Raw genomic sequence first — 18,896 nt, 5'->3', positions numbered from 1 at the left:
ACGAGGCTGCCCCTGCATCTGCTTGCACAGAGAGTCTACATGTCAACTCTGGGTTCTCCAAGGATGAGTCTTGCCACGCCCGCACATGTGGCTCCACCCACCTCACTGGCCACTCCCAGGCCAGCGGTCCTCACCTCCTCCCGGATGTGCTCCACCTGCTCTTCCAGCAGTTCGTTCCTCTCAGTTAGGGTCTTGTTCTTCTTCAACAATGACTGGCCGATCCTCGCAGCCAGCTCCAAATCTCGCTCTTTCTACAAAAGGCAAGAGGGAGAACACAGGCTTAACCCTGTGCATCCAGGAGGAGCCAACAGAACTCAGTATCAGATAGACATGCCCAGAAACAGTAGGAGAATTAACAGTTAGCCATCCTGGTATGAGCATCTATCTGTTCAGGAGAAAGAACCTTGGCCACACCATTGCAGGAGCCACACAGGAAAAAATGATGAAAACCAGGTACATGGAGGGGAGAATGCTTTAGTTATTTGTTAAATCATTAGTAACACTTCTCCTTACTTGAGAGCCAGCAAATTGACTCTGATGGATGGATGGATAATGAATGCATGGCTGGATAATGGCTGGCTGGATGGATGGATGGATGGATGGATAATGGATGGATGGATGGATGGATGGATGAAAAATGGATAATGGATGATGATGGATGGATGATGGATGGATGATGGATGATGGATGATGGATGGATGATGGATGGATGATGGATGATGGGTGGATGATGGATGATGGATGGATGATGGATGATGGATGGATGATGGATGGATGATGGATGATGGGTGGATGATGGATGATGGATGGATGATGGATGGATGATGGATGGATGGTGGATGATGGATGGATGATGGATGGATGGATGGATGATGGATGGATGATGGATGATGGATGGATGATGGATGGATGATGGATGATGGATGTATGATGGATGGATGATGGATGATGGATGGATGATGGATGGATGATGGATGGATGGATGATGGATGATGATGGATGGATGATGGATGGATGATGGATGATGGATGATGGATGGATGATGGATGGATGATGGATGATGGGTGGATGATGGATGATGGATGGATGATGGATGATGGATGGATGATGGATGGATGATGGATGATGGGTGGATGATGGATGATGGATGGATGATGGATGGATGATGGATGGATGGTGGATGATGGATGGATGATGGATGGATGGATGGATGATGGATGGATGATGGATGATGGATGGATGATGGATGGATGATGGATGATGGATGTATGATGGATGGATGATGGATGATGGATGGATGATGGATGGATGATGGATGGATGGATGATGGATGATGATGGATGGATGATGGATGGATGATGGATGATGGATGGATGATGGATGATGGGTGGATGATGGATGATGGATGGATGATGGATGATGGATGGATGATGGATGGATGATGGATGATGGGTGGATGATGGATGATGGATGGATGATGGATGGATGATGGATGGATGGTGGATGATGGATGGATGATGGATGGATGGATGGATGATGGATGGATGATGGATGATGGATGGATGATGGATGGATGATGGATGGATGATGGATGATGGATGGATGATGGATGATGGATGGATGATGGATGGATGATGGATGATGGGTGGATGATGGATGATGGATGGATGATGGATGGATGATGGATGGATGGTGGATGATGGATGGATGATGGATGGATGGATGGATGATGGATGGATGATGGATGATGGATGGATGATGGATGGATGATGGATGATGGATGTATGATGGATGGATGATGGATGATGGATGGATGATGGATGGATGATGGATGGATGATGGATGGTGGATGATTGATGAATGATGGATGATGGATGGATGGATGGATGATGGATGGATGGTGAATGGTGGATGATGGATGGATGATGGATGATGGATGATGGATGGATGATGGATGGATGATGGATGGATGATGGATGGTGGATGATTGATGAATGATGGATGATGGATGATGGATGGATGATGGATGGATGATGGATGGATGATGGATGGTGGATGATTGATGAATGATGGATGATGGATGGATGGATGGATGATGGATGGATGGTGAATGGTGGATGATGGATGGATGATGGATGATGGATGATGGATGGATGATGGATGGATGATGGATGATGGATGGATGATGGATGGTGGATGATGGATGGATGATGAATGATGGATGATTGATGAATGATGGATGATGGATGGATGGATGGATGATGGATGGATGGTGAATGGTGGATGATGGATGGATGATGGATGATGGATGATGGATGGATGATGGATGATGGATGGATGATGGATGGATGATGGATGATGGATGGATGATGGATGGTGGATGATGGATGGATGATGAATGATGGATGATGGATGATGGATGGATGGATGATGGATGGATGGTGAATGGTGGATGATGGATGGATGAATGGATGATGGATGGATGATGGATGGATGATGGATGGTGGATGATGGATGGATGATGAATGATGGATGATGGATGATGGATGGATGGATGATGGATGGATGATGGATGGATGTGTAGATGACTAGGTAGATGACAAATGAATCAATAAATGGATGGATGGGTGCATGGGTGAATATGCTACTGAATAAAGCGAAAAGCTGGCATAGGAAGGCAGGCATCTTTAGCTCACATCAGGCTGGATTGGACTAGAATATGCTGAGTTCCTCATTGTAACCAAGGAAGCAACAATGTTTAAAATAACTCAGGTAGGACTGTATCTGTTTTGCTTGTTTCAAATTTTATTTATTAAAAAAAAAGTTTTAAGGGCAGAAACCCTCTATTGGCTCCTTGTACATGCAGAACAGGGTGTTCAGCCATGACTACAGGCAGAGTGGGCCACACAAAGACAGGGCGGCCTCCGTGGGAAGAAAGATGTCCCAGTTCCAAATCGACCCTCATGAGATCCACCTGCTTGCATTAGAGGGAGGCTGGTAAGATGGAGGACAGTCTAGGGGACCACAGCACTTCAGAGTCGACAGCAACTGTCCTGTTCACGTGTCTAAGAAGGAAGAGTGTAGGGCTGAGGGGGTTGGAGCAGAGACAGTTGGAGGCTCTGATCCCACCCTTGGTCTAACCTCCCTCAGGGCCTGAGTGCTGGTTTTCTCAGGAATCAGGAGCACCACAGTTGTGTTCAAGTCACAGAGCTGAGAAATCACTGAAGTAAGGACAATGTGCATGACAAAAATGTGATCATAAAAGCCCAAGAGACTCGGGAAAGCGGATGCGCTCCTCACAGCGCAGAAAGTGAAGCCAGCACGGGGAGGAGGCACGTGTGGACGGCATGCTGATCTGTGCTGATCTGTGCAGAACAGTCGTTTTAAACCCTCACTGTCATTTATGACACCTCGCCAACCTCTCCTCCCACCGCCTGGGACCTGCCCCTTTGCAAACACCCCAACTCATTGGTCTGGGACACTTGGCCTTGTGTAATGAACAACTTGGGGCTTCAGATGGCTGCCTTTTCTGACCATGGGCTCTGTCATGTAGCCGACTGCTACGTAAGAGCACTGACTGCTCTTCCAGAGGACCCACACGGCTGTTCACGACCTTCTGGCTTCTGTGGGCACCAGGCACACGGTACACAGGGGTGCACATGGGCAAAACACTCATATGCATAAAAATAAGCTTTTTAAAAATTAGAGACAAAAATAAAAACTGTTCCTTTCTAACTCAGATTATTTGTAACTTTCTAATTTACAATATCTGTAACTTTCTAACTAACTCTGGGTTTTGAGACCAGCACACGCCAGCCACCAGTTAGAGGAGAGAGAGAGGCTTGGTGCACCTGCTTGTTGGTGACTCTGATGCAGTCTAAGTGCACCTCACACCGAGAACAGACCACTAGAATCTTCCTTCCACTGTTTTGGTTGAAAAACAACAGCTGGAAAATGAAAATATCAAATGCCTCCCACAGCACATGAGAGTTTTCCTGTGTTCAAGCTTTGGCTGAATTTTATAGAAGTGAACCCTAAGTACCCCCTACACATCCCTACCTTACATCTTTCCCATCGTCCCTAATCACACAAAAGCTCAGCACATGTGGAAAGAGTGTTTCACGTGACCAAGAGACACACTGGCAGTCCTGGCATTCAGAGAGCTCAATCCTGAATTTATCCTCAAAGGCCATGGGGAGACAAGATGGTTTCTCGCCTGTGGCCTTTTGTCATCCTCAGACTCAGTGGCTGTGCCTTAGCTGAGGAGAGGGACAGGAAGATGGTTGACTGGGGCTGCCCAGGACCTGAGTACCCAGAGGCAAACTAAAGATTAGCATAAACCAAAATGGTTTCAGTGCGGCTAAAACTGCACGAGCAAGCAATGTCCTCTTCTCTGCAGAAGTGTGGCCTCCCTCAGTCTAACTCTGGCCTTTTAAATTCCCTGCTCCGGCAAGCACGCAGCCCAGACGGAATGGTAAGCAGATGCTTTCCTGACCATATTCCTTGTTGATTTCGCCCCACCAAAGCTGCTATTTTCCAACAAGCACAGATGTGAGTCCTCAATGCAAGGAGCACCTCAGGCAGTGAGGCCAGGAGTACCTCAGGCAGTGAGGCTGGGAGCTCCTCAGGCAGTGAGGCCGCACCTCAGGCAGTGAGGCCGGGAGCACCTCAGGCAGTGAGGCCGGGAGCACCTCAGGCAGTGAGGCCGGGAGCACCTCAGGCAGTGAGGCCGGGAGTACCTCAGGCAGTGAGGCCGGGAGCACCTCAGGCAGTGAGGCCGGGAGCACCTCAGGCAGTGAGGCCGGGAGTACCTCAGGCAGTGAGACCAGGAGCACCTCAGGCAGTGAGGCCGGGAGCACCTCAGGCAGTGAGGCCGGGAGCACCTCAGGCAGTGAGGCCGGGAGTACCTCAGGCAGTGAGGCCAGGAGCACTACAAAGCAAGATGCAGCTGAAGGGCATAAAGAACAAGGCTTCCCAAGGGGCAGGGAGGGCTGAGCGCACCTTGGAGGGACAAGGACAGAGAGGAGGACAGGAAGCCCTTAGCCCCACTGGCCACACCTCACCTCTGCAGGGCCTCTAGTCTCTTGCTCTCCTCTGGGAGCAGCTATCACAAGCCTACACTGGAAATCTAATCTCTGTAGTAATTACCCAGGGCACGTCTGCAGGATGAAAAGCAGGAAGGGATGGAAAACTGCTTCTGGGTGACAGGAAAACCCGAAGCTCCTGTGCTGCCTCCAGGCTATCTCGTCTACCTCGTTTCTGGCTTTTGGGTGTCTGATATTGTTTTGGGAGAGGGTCTAGGTGTTCAGCCAAGGCTCAGCTTGAATTCCTGATCTTCCTGCCTCAGTCCCCTGCACTGCCACACCTGGCTCTGCCCAGGTTTATCAAGGCAACAAGATCCTTAGGTTCTTATGAGAATCACAGATATAGGGCGAGGTGTATGTGTGGTCGTACGTGTGTGTGTGTGTGTGTGTGTGTGTGTGTGTGTGTGTGTGTGTGTGGTTCTAACTAGGGAGGAAAGGGAGCAACATCTAAGTGTGAATTACAGGTAGGGTTGCACAATTCAGGGCATTTATACAAATCATGAAGCCACCCAGCAACAATGGGTGAATTTTATAGAATGCAAATGACATCCAAGTCCTCTCAGTGACCAAATACATGCAACCGAGGACCACTGACCCACAGTACATCCCAACCACTTCCCTATAGCAATGCAGGAATGTAAAAGCATTCCTTTGTTCCCTCAGCCCAACTAAGCCTTCTCTGGCCTCCGTGGTGTTCCCAGACAGGGAACCATGCAGGAACAAAGGTGAAGGAACCAGCAGGCAGTCTCACCCTGCACCAGACACAGTGATACCCAGAAGAAAACTGGAGAGATACTTTTGCTTGCAAAGAGCATCCATTGCTGTCCAGTGCTCCAGAGAGGGGTGAACACATGTCACCACCCCAAAATGCACCTAAGTCGCCTCACCTGGCTTTCTGCAAACAAACTTACAAGAAATGAAAAGGAGGAGGTGGCTGGGAAAGGTGTGAGTGTGTGTCTATGGGTCTCTGTGTGCATGCCTGCGTGTGTGTGCATGTGAGTGTATGCATGTGTGCATGCCTGCAGGTGTGAGTGTGTGTGTCTGTCTCCTTTCTCTCCCTCAATCTGTGTGTGTATGTGTGTATATGTGTGTGTATATGTGTGTGTGTATGTGTGTGTGTGTGTATGTGTGCATGCACTCGCATGGAGTAACCTCTCATTTCTTGTTGCCAGTCAACATAAATCGAACATTTAGTTCTAGAATCAAGAAAACAGCCAGGAAAGGAGTTTGGCTTTAACCTCAGTAGCAACCACAGACTATAAATAACTGACTCAGGCCCTGGAACAAGCCAGTCACAATCTAGTTCTTTAATCTCCGAGAAAATGAAGCAAGGTGGCTTGAAAGCCTATAACGAGTCATTGGCCCTTGCCACCAACACACACTGGGCTGGCTGGCACTCTCGGTGGAGATGCTTAGCCTGCTTCCAACACTCAACAATGACTCATCCCATTCACCAAGTTTAGGATAAAAAGTGTAACTATGGGCCAGCGGAAAGCACACTGTAACTGGGGCAGAGAGGACTCTAGGTGTGTTCCCAATACAGTCAGTCCATCAGGACAAGCCTGAGGAGCTCCTGCCCAGTAAAGACCCAACACACGTGCACGTACTCATTCACTACACACACACACAGACACACACACACACAGACAGACACACACACACACACACACACACAGACACACACACACACACACACACACACACACACACACAGACACACACACACACACACACACACACACAGACACACACACACACACACTGTTTGCAGCTCTGCCTGAGTGTCCTGGAAAACTCCTGCAGTGCTCAGTATGCAGCTGGTGTGTAAACAGCATTCCTGACCAGAGGCACAGAGCCCAAGCAGGAACAGTGTCAGGTGACTGTCACGTGACTGGCTGCAACAGTCAGAGTACAAGCCATCCAGTTCCAGAGAAAGGCAGGGACCTCCCTGTGATATCTTATCGGGGCCAAGGACAAAGGGGACCGCTGCTATTTATAAAACAGGGAGGTACAGGTATGGGTATTTCTGATTGCCTATCAAAACTAAAACAAGAAAGCACTAACTACAAAGGGGCAAGGGGAGCAACTGCTCTGAGGAGACAAGGTGTCTGGTTTTTAAAGCTTGCATTTCATTAGGACATGCTTAGTCAGAAAATTAACCAGGGCAAAGTGAATTCTTCAAAACAAAACTTTTGAGACAAGTCTCATATAGCCCAGGCTAGCCTCAAACTCATGAGATATCTGGGGATGGCCTTCAACCCTGGACCTTCCCCGTGCTGAGACTGCAGACAAGCATGTCCAAGCCTGGCCAAAAAGGAGAGTTCTTCATACTCTGTGTAAAGGGGTGGAGAGCTCGGGTCCTCTGGAAGGGGCCTTTTGGATGTTAAGGCAGAGAGAAAGGTGGTACCCCATGGAACAGTACCCACAATGAGGCCTCAGATGTACCACAGCCAAGGACTTTGGGCTGTGGACACTCAGAGCTGCAGGGGCACAGGGCCTGGAAGTGAAAATGTCTGAACAACCAAGAAGCCATATTGCCAGACTCAAGTGTCAAATGCAACAGGCAAAGAGCTGAGTCCCATCCTATCAGGGAGAGGTTCCGAGCCAGGGTCAAAGCCACTGGGACCCTGGTGTCTGTCCTTCAGACTTAGGTCCCTCCTTTCTGACAATATCAAAAGCAGGGCTTTGGCTCTCAGGCTTGTGGTCTGAGGCAGAGACCATGGACAGAGGAAGGAAGAGCAGAAATGTACCATAGGGTAGGTGGGTCATGAGCTCATGGCCATGAGGGCCAGCCTGCTGGAGTTGGAGCAGCCCAGGCAGAACATGACAAGTGCTATCTGAGGGTTACTGACAGGGAAGCAGACAAACAGCACAGAGGACTGACGTCCACCCAGCTCTAGTGCCTTAAGGCTTATTATAAGTATAAAGGTTTCGTGTCTTTGATTTGGGAACTAAATGATCTAAGGTGGAGAAGAAACCCACAAATAATATGGATGACAACAGACAGCCCTGAGCTGCTTGTAGTTCACTCCTACAAGTGCAACAAGAGACAGGGATCCCACAGAAGGGGTGGAATCTCAGGAGCTCAGACACAAACTAACAACACAAAGGCTCCCGTGCTTCTGTCTCATGAGGCGTAGCTACCCGGGGCCAGGTTCCAGAGCAGCCTCGCAGGTCCCATGAGGCATGAGGTCCGTGCAGAGGCGGGAACTGTGGGCAGCTCTGATGCCACCCCAAAAGCTCTGCAGGCAAGGGGGCGAGGCAACCATGGAGAGAAGGTGAACCTCACCACCAAGGCTCAGGAACCCAGAGTCCCACCACCCCAAAGGCTTGGAGAAACAGTCCTAAGAAATGCTCTCCCATTGGGGGAGAAATCGCCCACAGGGAAGGGTCAGCAGGTCCATGTATAAATCCAATGTGCAGCCAAGTGAGCCTGCCGCTGGCCCACACCAGTCTCAAAGGTGGTGGCAACTTGGTGTCACCAGAAGGCAGGAGGCCAGCATCCTTGGACCGTCACAGAGTCACACATCCTGATATCACCCTATGCGGAGCTGAGAGGTTCTAGTCTCCTTCAGAAGAGATGTGTTCCAGGGGGTCTGCCCACACTTCAGCCTCATCCACCACAGCCTGCAAGGGTCACTGTGCCTTCAGTGTCTCCCCCAAGATCCCACCCTCTTCCTGGGGGAGCTGCTAATGGAAAGCCACTGGGCACAGAGTCATTCTAGACTCTAGAATCAATGTTTGAAGCTGCCTGTACACTGAAGGCACACACACACACACACACACACACACACACACACCTTATATCCTCCCCCTCTCCCTGCCCCCAAGCCCTCCACCCCCACCTCTAGCTGGCTGTGAGGTTTGGGAGGCTGTGCCTGGCTGCAGGTAGTAGATCACCAGGGGCCAGCTTTGGAAGGTTACAATCTGGCACCGGGTCCCGGCCACCTTCTACTTACCTGCAACCCTACGAATGACCACCTCATGCTCTCACCGCCACGGGGGAAGCCCCTCTGCCACCCCTTCCCCTAATAAATGTGCTGAAATCTCCAGAACATTGAGTCCAGAATAGAACCCTCTCCCCCAGCCCCACAGCTGTTTGGTTACAGGGATTTAAAAAAATTAAAAAATTACCAATACTTCTCCCAGGACCTGTGGTCTGTAGATACACAGGGCATATCCACATGTCCTCGGGGGACTTCACAGTCCCCTACTCCCAAATGAAGCCAGAACACCGAGACCAGCTGAGAAGTCAGTCTCTCAAGGACTTTCCCCAGATCACCCGAGGTACTCTTGTCGCTTTGTATTTCTGTGTTGATGCTGCGCTCCGCTCCACCAGCCAGATGAAACACCATGTTCAGAAACCACAAGCAAGAACACACTCTCCAGCAGACAGCTTAGGTCTTTCTGATCAGAAACTGGGTGTCCTGACAAGTACTTAGGTGACACCGTATTTTTGTCCCATCAATTCAGAATATCAAAACCAGACAGGCATATCAGGCCTGCAACTTGCCAACTGTATACATCCTGCCAACTGTATACACCCCACAGGTGTGTATCCTGCAGCCTGCCAACTATATACATCCCAGGATAGCTACGAATGTGGGCTAACACACGTGAAAATGGCAGTATCATACTGCAATGTCACAAGTTGGACAAACCCAATCTCAAATATCAGCTGGGCATGACGGTACATTTCTGTAGGCTCAGCACTTGGGAGGCAGAGGTGAAAGCATTGGGAATATGAGGGCGGCGTCAGCTACACCACAAATCTGAGGGCAGCCTTCATAAGACTTTGTTTTTAAACAGTAACAACAAATCTAACACATGTACACAAAATCAACAGCTGCAAAGGTCTAGGGATAGAGCTTTTAGGTGTGATGGTGACACACCTTTAATCCCAGCCCTTGGGAGGCAGAGGCAGGCAGATCTCTATGAGTTCTAGCTCAGCCTGGCCTACATAGCAAGGTCTAGGCCAGCCATGATTATGCAGTGAGATCCTGTCTCAAAATAATTAAGTAGCAAAATGAAACCATTAGGTTGTATTCAACAATGTGAGGTTTCTTCCTGAAACAGACGAGGCGCCCACTCGAACCCGCTATGAACAGCCCTCACCTTCCCCCAGACACTCACCTCCTCAAGAAGCCTCGTGACAGCATCGATGTCATTGTACGTCTTAGTCATCTGGCCAACTCTTTCGGCACATAGAACTGCAAGAGACGGAGAAAGCACTGAGATCTCTGACCACAGAGATGGGTGGGCATCTAACTCTGCCAGCTCCTCAGACCGCGACATCAGGGATTCCACCTACACGGTCCTCACTGTCACCAGGCTCTGCCTCCAGCGATGCTGGACTGTGAGTCACCCACTGACCACAGAGACATTGGCACAGTAGGAGCTTTCAGAAAGCAGCCATGGGTAGAATTATTGAACAACAGTCTAAAACCCACACGTTCACAGTGACACACACCCCTTCTTCCTGACTGGCCTAGGTGCTAAAGATATACAGTTTTTATATCAACAGCATGAGGGTGCTATCCTTTGAAAATCCACTCAACAGTCATTACCACCGTAGCTGTTGTACATGCATGCACACATATACACACATGCACACATGTATACACATGCACACACATGCATGCATACATACATAAGCATGCACACATGCACAGAGCACAATTCCATCACATATACAGCCCACTGCATCATGGGAGGCTGCTTATGAACCACTCCAGGTCTGAGCCTGCTCATTTCCTTTAACTGATGGAAGGCTTTGGCCCCAGCCTTCCTAATGGTGCGTGTGACCCTTTAATATAGTTCTCGTGCTGTGGTGACCCCCAACCATAAAATTATTAGCCTCTTTGTAACTGTCACTTTGCTACTATGTAAATGGCTGTGTTTTCCTGTGACCTTACATGACTTCTATGAAAAGGTCAAGTCCAAAGGGGTCGTGGACCACTGGTTGAGAACCATTGCTCTAGAGGTTTTGATTTGTTTTGCTTTATTCATTTATTCTTGCTTCAAATCAATGGCAAGGCATTAGTTCACACAAAGTCCGTCCTGTGATTTTTTCCTCTATGGGGGAAAACAACTGCACTTGGGTTTAGAGTCAATGAGAAACTATTTTGAAGCCTGTCACATTGGGTTAAATAGAAGTAGTCTAAGAGCGGACACTTTCCCATTAGTAAAGTAGCGAATCAAAGGACCCGAATTCTACCCCAGAACCCACATAAAAAAGAATGCAGCCACAGGGGGGTGAGTTTGTAAACCCTGCGCTGAAGAGACCGAAACCAGTGCCTGAGGACTGACACTGGAAGTTGACCTCTGACCCCTGTGAGCATCCCCTATGTGCTAACACACACAGCTTCACGGCGGTGCTGTGTGTCACGCACACTGGAGAATAGTTCTATTAACAGTGAAAGGTTTCAGAATGACCCACATCCGGCAACAGACGACAAGAGGCACCCGGGACATCGAGTCTCTCACACCCGGGGCCTTGCTAGAGAGCTGTCACTGGAATTCTGCAGTCTGTAAATATTTTAGCACGCAAGCAGAGCAGATCCTAGAGATGAGCTCAGGGAAACCCGATCTCCTGGAATGATTTCCTTGACCAGGCAGAGCCTGAAATCTGGTTTTCAATCTGAAGCTCCAGAAACCTGGAAGCAAGAGCCTGTCCTCGGTCCACCTTCTCCCCTTCCACGGCTGCTATCTCCCCCACAGGGTCCTTCTGCCTTCTGATAGCTGACACCACCTGGCTCTCTAATCTTTCCCCTTGCCTCCACATTGGCTGACAAGGGAATGGCAGGGAGATGTGTAAGGGGTGGTCCAATTTGCCGCCCATGGAATCCAGCTCGAACGCTCTGTACGGCTCAGTGGCTCAAGGTCAACCAGTTGTCTCTGTGAAAACGGCTGGGCTTCTTCCAGCGTATGTGTTTCTCCTGAGCAGCTGTGAGGTTCCACATGGAGGATGCCCCAGGCTCTTGTCAGAGCACTCATCAGAGGGGACACAACTTAAAAATCCTGGGATAGGACACATGGGTTGACAGAGCTTACCGAGCATGCATGAAGCCCTGGTGCCTTCCCCAGCACCGTATGCACCGTGCACGGTGGTGCACACCTGCAATCCCAGCAGCCAGCAGGAGGGAAGCAGAGGCAAGAAAAACCAAGTCTCTGCAGTGTTCCCATCACCACAGAGAGATGGTGATGTGCAGCCCTAACAAATAACATGGAATGAATCCTTCTGTGCCCTTGACCCGAGTCCAGAAATGGCTTTATTCTATAGAAATGTCGCACGTCAAAACTGAACACTGGCTAGTGTTCTCCAGTTTTGTTTACACTCCTCTGCGTGTACCCCTCTGCGTGTACACTCATTCGCACACATGTGTGCTGACAGTAGAGTCAGCCATCCTTCCGGTATGTTCTCGAGCCCACGCTGTCACCAGGTAGGGCATGCTCCCTTCATGATCTGAAGACGGGTAACCACACTAGGGGCTCCAGGCTGTAAGGATGTTCCACAGGACTCAGGACGATTGCCTGAGCCCAACTATCCAGATAAAGAAACCTCTGCTTGCTCTAAGCAAAGATTACAAGAAGAAGTATTTCAGTACATATGCTTTTCAATATATATACTATCACAATCTAAGGAGAGACATGTGTGTATGCATACACATACACACACACACACACACACACACACACACACAAAGAGAGACACATACACTAATAGTAAACAAAAAGAAAACAAAAGCAACCACAAAAATATGAACATTTGAATAGGATCACATATTTTAATTTTGTGCTTTAATACCTATAAAATACCTATGTAATTCTAAAAATACCTATAGCAGCACGACAAGGGAAATTATTTTAAAATAGTTTTCAGGAAATAGAGTCAACTAATATAGGGTCACGGGATCTCCCTGAGCTGACCTTTAAGATAAATTAGTAACAGCCACAGGCCTCCTCTTAGTTAACAGACGACAGAGATGGATCTTACGGGGCACAGGAAGATGCTGACCTCATCTGAACATCATGCAGCGATTGATCCAGGCTGTCCTGAAGCCCTCTAGTGAGCATGCTCGCTGAGGTCAGTTACTGATGTGACCCTCGAAACGCTTCAGAGTGGTGGTTTACTCACAGGTACTCACACCTTTTCACAGATGAGAAAAACCAGCTCCCGTCGGGGAGCTGCCGAACTCAAGGTCAGACTCTGCAGGGCAGCAGCTAACCTCTGTGTCTGGAACATCTCTAACACGGAGGACATGGCGGGGGGCTGATGTGTAGCTGGGTCATAATTCGGTTTTGCAGGGGTGAGTGTATGAGGTACTCGCCAGGCTGAAGTAAAAGTATGAACACCAGAGATGGCGTGATCAAACTGGGCGCTTACAACGACCAGAAGAAAACGCGCGGGGAAGTTAAGGTAGAGCTGGAGTTCATGACCGAGCTTCTCTCCACGGGCGACCTTCCCGAGGCTCAGCTTTGGCCTCTCTGTTCCCATTTATAGGCATTTTTATACCACGAGCCTAATGGAAGCAACACCTATGGCTTATCCTCTAGCTGTCTGCAACGACACAACTCTTGGGCACCAGCTCTTGGGCAATTTAGCTTCCCTCTTCCCTCCCTCTCACAGAGCTGAGGCTCAACTCATCCCCAGACAAGGGGCCTTGGAGGATGCTTGGCACAAACACGCTTGGGTCTAAAGTGGAGTGGGCAGCCTGGCTTCCGGAGCCTGCTTCACTGTGCGCTCCAACAGCACAGGATGACATCCCCATGGAATGCGCGCCACAGGTCAAAGAGACTGAGACGGTGCTGTAGGAGCTGAACCGTGCCAGTCTGGCTCCTGAACTCAAACAGGGCAGGGCACCATATAGGGCAGAGCAAGGCCAGGTGAGCAGTAACCAGTCACATTCAGAACCTGCACAAGAGAAAGCTCCTTGGCCTTGGAGAGGTTTTCACAGAAGGTGGGGGTGGGAACCCAGGCCCCAGGCAGGAACCCAGGCCCCAGGCAGGAACCCAGGCCCCAGATAGAAACCCAGGCAGGCTTCTAACCTGCTGAGTCTTAGGTTCCCTCTACCAAAAGATGAGGGGCTGGAGACAGACTAAGGAGAGTAAGAAAGGGACAAACTTGCCTTGAAACTCAGGGGTAAGTAAATAGGACTTCGCTTTCCATGTTTAGCTTTCTAACCACAGAGCCGGGCTATGTGTCCTGCTAGCAAATCCACCCCAAAATGTGTCCAGAGGGAAAGTAAAGGGGCGGCTATAAACCTCTGTAATAATTAATACAAGAAAACTATGGTCCACATGCTAACAGAGACATTAAATGTGTCCTGCCTCACACAGCAGGTCCACAGGGCACCCTCAGCCTTCTCTACCACCCCTGACTCTAAGAGATTCAGTCATCCCACACCAGCCTCACGCACCCCTTGGGGTGTACAGGAAACAGGTCAATGCAGGAGACCCTTCAGAGATAAACCGCTTAAAAGGTTAAGGGTGCAAAGCCCTTCAGAGAGCTGGGACTTTTAGTTAGGCACAGAAGCACACACCAGGGGTGCCGGTGTGCAGGTTAACCAGGCCTACGTAGAAAGACCCTGTTCCCAAAGGCTGAGGATCCGGACTTTTATTATGGACCTATAGAAAACCACTAGAGGGTTTTCACAGGATAGCACCGGTGTGTGGTTTGTATCTAGAAAACACTTTGGCCCCGTGTGGAATGACTGCGTGGAATGGACACAGCAAGCCCAGTGGAGTCTGTTAAACCTGCGAGATTCTTCCAGAGGGCTCATTCCTGGGTGACGGTAAATGAAGTCCTCCATGGGGACACTGTGAGGTAAGACTTAGTAGGAGGTAGAACAGAGTGTAGGCTCTTCCTTCTGGTTGGGATACACCAACAAGAGCAATCAATCACTCCCCTGTACCCCACCCATATCCCACCGCCAGATCAGCAGGAAGATCGGTTGTCAATGAGACCGTGGCTTTGGGACAGTCACAGCACTGTAGAATGAACTCTGAACACCACTACCAGGTCACAGGAGGCCTGGTGACAGAGATGCCCTCCTGGGACCTGGCTGGGCCGCACTGCACTTTGGGAGATTCCACTTTGAGAGGCTGGAAGGGACCAAGATTTTCTTCTTGGGGAATAACCCTGGGCTGGCTGACCAGAAAAAGGGACACCTGGCACTAGGCTGAGGTTCTGGGGGTGGGGGGGTGACTGGATCCAAAATCAAGGTGTAATATTTATGCAAATTAAACCACGACCCAAATAATTTTGAGAATACATATTGGCAGACCCCCAGCTCCCCACCGAACCTCCCAAGTGCAGGTAGGATGTGATGCCAATCAGCAGTGACCTTGGCTGAGGGAAGGAAGCAATGGTGGTTGGGGTCACAGGGTCAGACCTGCAGGAGTGGGAGGAGTGAGGAGGGGTATTACCTAGATGCAACTGGCAAAGGCTAGAGCAGACAGCAGAAAGTCGGGGTCTTGGGCCTTATTATCCATCTCTTACTAAAATGGATTTTATCGTTTATAACTTGTAAAAAGTTCAGGCCAGCCAGCAAAGACGGCCCAATGGGTAAAAACACTGGATGCTAAATCAGATGACCTGAGTTCAGTCCCCATGACACACACACACACACACACGCACACACACACACACACACACACACACACACACAACGTATTTATGTAAGAAAACGTTGTACCCTGGGAATACCAACATGCCCTGTGGAGGCGGCAGTAGGTGTCAGGGTGAGAAACATCACTACGGTCTGGCCCTTGATCTACAGGAAGCAAGCGTCATAAATCCTACAGTCTGTTCACTAGAGCGGTGGGTGGAGGCCCAGCACCTGTGAGCCACAGCCTCAAGGCTCCCTAACAAGTCCTGGTTGAGTCACGGCGCGGACCGGGTTTCCAGGTCTCACGTAAAGCTAGTCAGCATGCCTTTGACTTAACGAGCTCACGTCCTCCTTTAGTATGTACCCAGCTCTGCCACTCCCGGTGTCTGCCCTGGTCTCCACACCTGCTGTTTCCTCTGGGAAGTGTGTCTTTCTTTCACGTCTCCATCTGGGAATTTCCTGCTCTTTCCACAGCCCAGCAAGAAGGAAGTCCCTTGGGCACCTGACACCCTAGTCACACGTCTCTCCTCTGGTGCCCGAGTCTATGGCATGGACCAAGAAGACCTGGCAGAAAACCAATGGCAACATATCACTGCATCCTTGCAGCCCCACAGAGACATAGGGCTGAGGAAGCTGGACTTGTTGCCAGGGAAACCAAGGCTCTAAGAAGGGTACATAGACTACCTAAGGTCACAGAGTCTGTTGAGCATCCTAAGTATCTACCGGTGGGAAATGAAGACTTGCTTCTGCCTAAACTTGAGCATGAGTGTTCATGGCAATCATTACGGGCAAAACAGAAGCAATACACATTAGCTGTCGAATGAACAGGACGTGGCGAATCCATACCACGGAATACTGCTTAGACCTAAAGAGCAATGTGGAATGAATACACTCAAAAACAAACCTCGAAATCCTTATCCTTGTCAGACATAACATGTCGCTTTGTTCTAGGATTCTACACCTTCGAGTTTGCTTAGGACAGAGGCTAAGTGTAAACGTGTGTGTGTGTGTGTGTGTGTGTGTGTGTGTGTGTATGTGTGTGTGAGGTTCTTACTAGGGAGGAAAAAGAGCAGCATCTAAATGTGAATTATGGGTAGGGTTGCACAATTCAGGGCATTTATACAAATCATGAAGCCACCCAGCAACAATGGGTGAATTTTATAGAATGCAAATGACATCCAAGTCCTCTCAGTGACCAAATACATGCAAACGAGGACCACTGACCCACAGTACATCCCAACACTTCCCTATAGCAATGCAGGAATGTAAAAGCATTCCTTTGTTCCCTCAGCCCAACTAAGCCTTCTCTGGCCTCCGTGGTGTTCCCAGACAGGGAACCATGCAGGAACAAAGGTGAAGGAACCAGCAGGCAGTCTCACCCTGCACCAGACACAGTGATACCCAGAAGAAAACTGGAGAGATACTTTTGCTTGCAAAGAGCATTCATTGATGTCCAGTGCTCCAGAGAGGGGTGAACACATGTCACCACCCCAAAATGCACCTAAGTCGCCTCACCTGGCTTTCTGCAAACAAACTGACAAGAAATGAAAAGGGGGAGGTGGCTGGGAAAGGTATAGTAGTCTCAAGACCTGGGACCTCAGCAAGCAGGAGGTGGCGGACGCTCCTCCACACCATAGGAGCGTCTGGCCTGCTGGCTTCCAGACAAAGGCACATTGTGTCCCTAAAACAGCAGCACAGGCAGAGGCTAGCCTAGATAGAACCAGGTTCACCACATCAGCAATCCAGAAAGCCCTGACCACGTTTGTGTGGTGACCAAGTGGAGAGAAGGCAGCAAGAGCAGCTCCCAAGTGTCATCAGCCTTGAAACCTGTGACTGCTTTATTGACTCGCCTCCCCTCATCCTGGTAGGGACAAGAGGCTGAGGGCACCAAGCAAGTCACTGAAGTCAGAGGAGAGGGCTGGGCACATAACCCAGTGAGCAAAGCTGGCCAGGCAAGCACTTTAGTCTGGTCCCCTAGAAACCAGGTGAAAAGCTGGGTAGTCCTCAAGCTGGGTGGGGGTGGAGGCAGGGTCTGAGTGTTGCTGGACAGAGAGATGGACGGTCCGAGCCAATCAGTGAGCTCCAGGTTCACAGAGAGATCCCATCCCCAGAAATAAGTAAAGACTGGTTGAAGAAGACACTTGATGTTAATTTCTGGCCTCTACATACATATGCATGAGCACCTGTGTACACACACACACACACACACACAGAGCAGAGAAAAATAGAAGCTGACCATCACTGAGATTAACAACATGCTACCTGAGGACTTTGTAATCACTGTTCCACTTACAGCCAGAACAAGCCTGCAGTGCAAACAGGAGTTCCATATAACAAATCAAACAGAGGGTGAGGCCGAGTTTCTAGCTCTAGGACAGGTGAGCTGTAACCAAGGACTCAACGCAGTAATGACAGACCTCACCCCAGACTGGAACTCTAGGTGTTGACTTATGGTGGCCACTTATCCCCAAGGCTTTTACTGAGGAGACAATCAAACTGCTCCTTCCTGGGACTGTACCTTGGTCCTGGCACTTGGCCACGTGTATATGCATACCCTCTCCTTCATCCTACAAAAAGAGCCCACCCAAGTGTCTTCAGAGCTATTATGGGGGGAGGGGACCTGTTTTCCCCACGAACTTCCAGAGACCACTATCTTTTGAGCAAACAAATGGACCCCTCAAGGAATTCTTGAGCTGGTGGAAAAGTTAAGACACACATACATTAGCACATCACAAGAGTGGCTGACAGGCAGGCAGTACCAGGCAAAGACTCTGGGGGAGGGGGTAGTTAGGTGGGACCCAGGAGTGGAAGGATATGGTGGAGGACCTCTGCACAGGGCTGGCCTGGGGGGGGGTGATGCTGTTGCCCCCACAACAGTTCTGATAAACAAGGGTTAGTTTGTTTCTCGCCTGTGAAGTCCAAGCGGCACCCACACATCCTGCTGTTTGCTCAACATTATAGTCCTCAGTCAGCGGGACGGAGGCTCCTCAGCTCTGCACACAGACCTACCCCTTCTCTGTAAGGGCTGAGCCACCCCACCTTGCAGCCCAGGAGTCCCTTTGACCCGGAAGAAGATGCTTGGTTTTACTCCCTCCCAGGCATCCCCTAGGGGCTTGGCTGGAGACCTTGGCTAACCAGCAGACACCATCCTGGACTCGAACATGGGAGCTCACTCAAGGTTCTCCACTGGGCTCTGGGTTTC

The 18,896-nt window shown here is 49.8% G+C and overlaps 1 protein-coding gene across 5 annotated transcripts in view; it reads right to left on the bottom strand.

Moving 5' to 3' along the window:
- Positions 1 to 18,896, bottom strand: part of TRAK1 (trafficking kinesin protein 1) — a 98,064-nt gene that overhangs the window by 31,900 nt on the left and 47,268 nt on the right. For all 5 annotated transcript variants that reach the window (XR_013975483.1, XM_080934873.1, XM_080934874.1 and 2 more), the window contains 2 exons: positions 10,218 to 10,294; positions 135 to 251 (listed from right to left, as the gene is read on the bottom strand). Coding sequence is in view for 4 of the 5 variants with exons in the window: in XM_080934873.1 (XP_080790999.1) it covers positions 135 to 251; positions 10,218 to 10,268 (168 nt within the window). In the remaining variant the exon portion in view is untranslated. The remainder of the gene's footprint in view (positions 1 to 134; positions 252 to 10,217; positions 10,295 to 18,896) is intronic.

The sequence above is a fragment of the Micromys minutus genome (assembly GCF_963924665.1).
Source record: "Micromys minutus genome assembly, chromosome: 21".
Taxonomy (NCBI): domain Eukaryota; kingdom Metazoa; phylum Chordata; class Mammalia; order Rodentia; family Muridae; genus Micromys; species Micromys minutus.
This window is presented reverse-complemented; position numbering and strand designations above follow the sequence as displayed.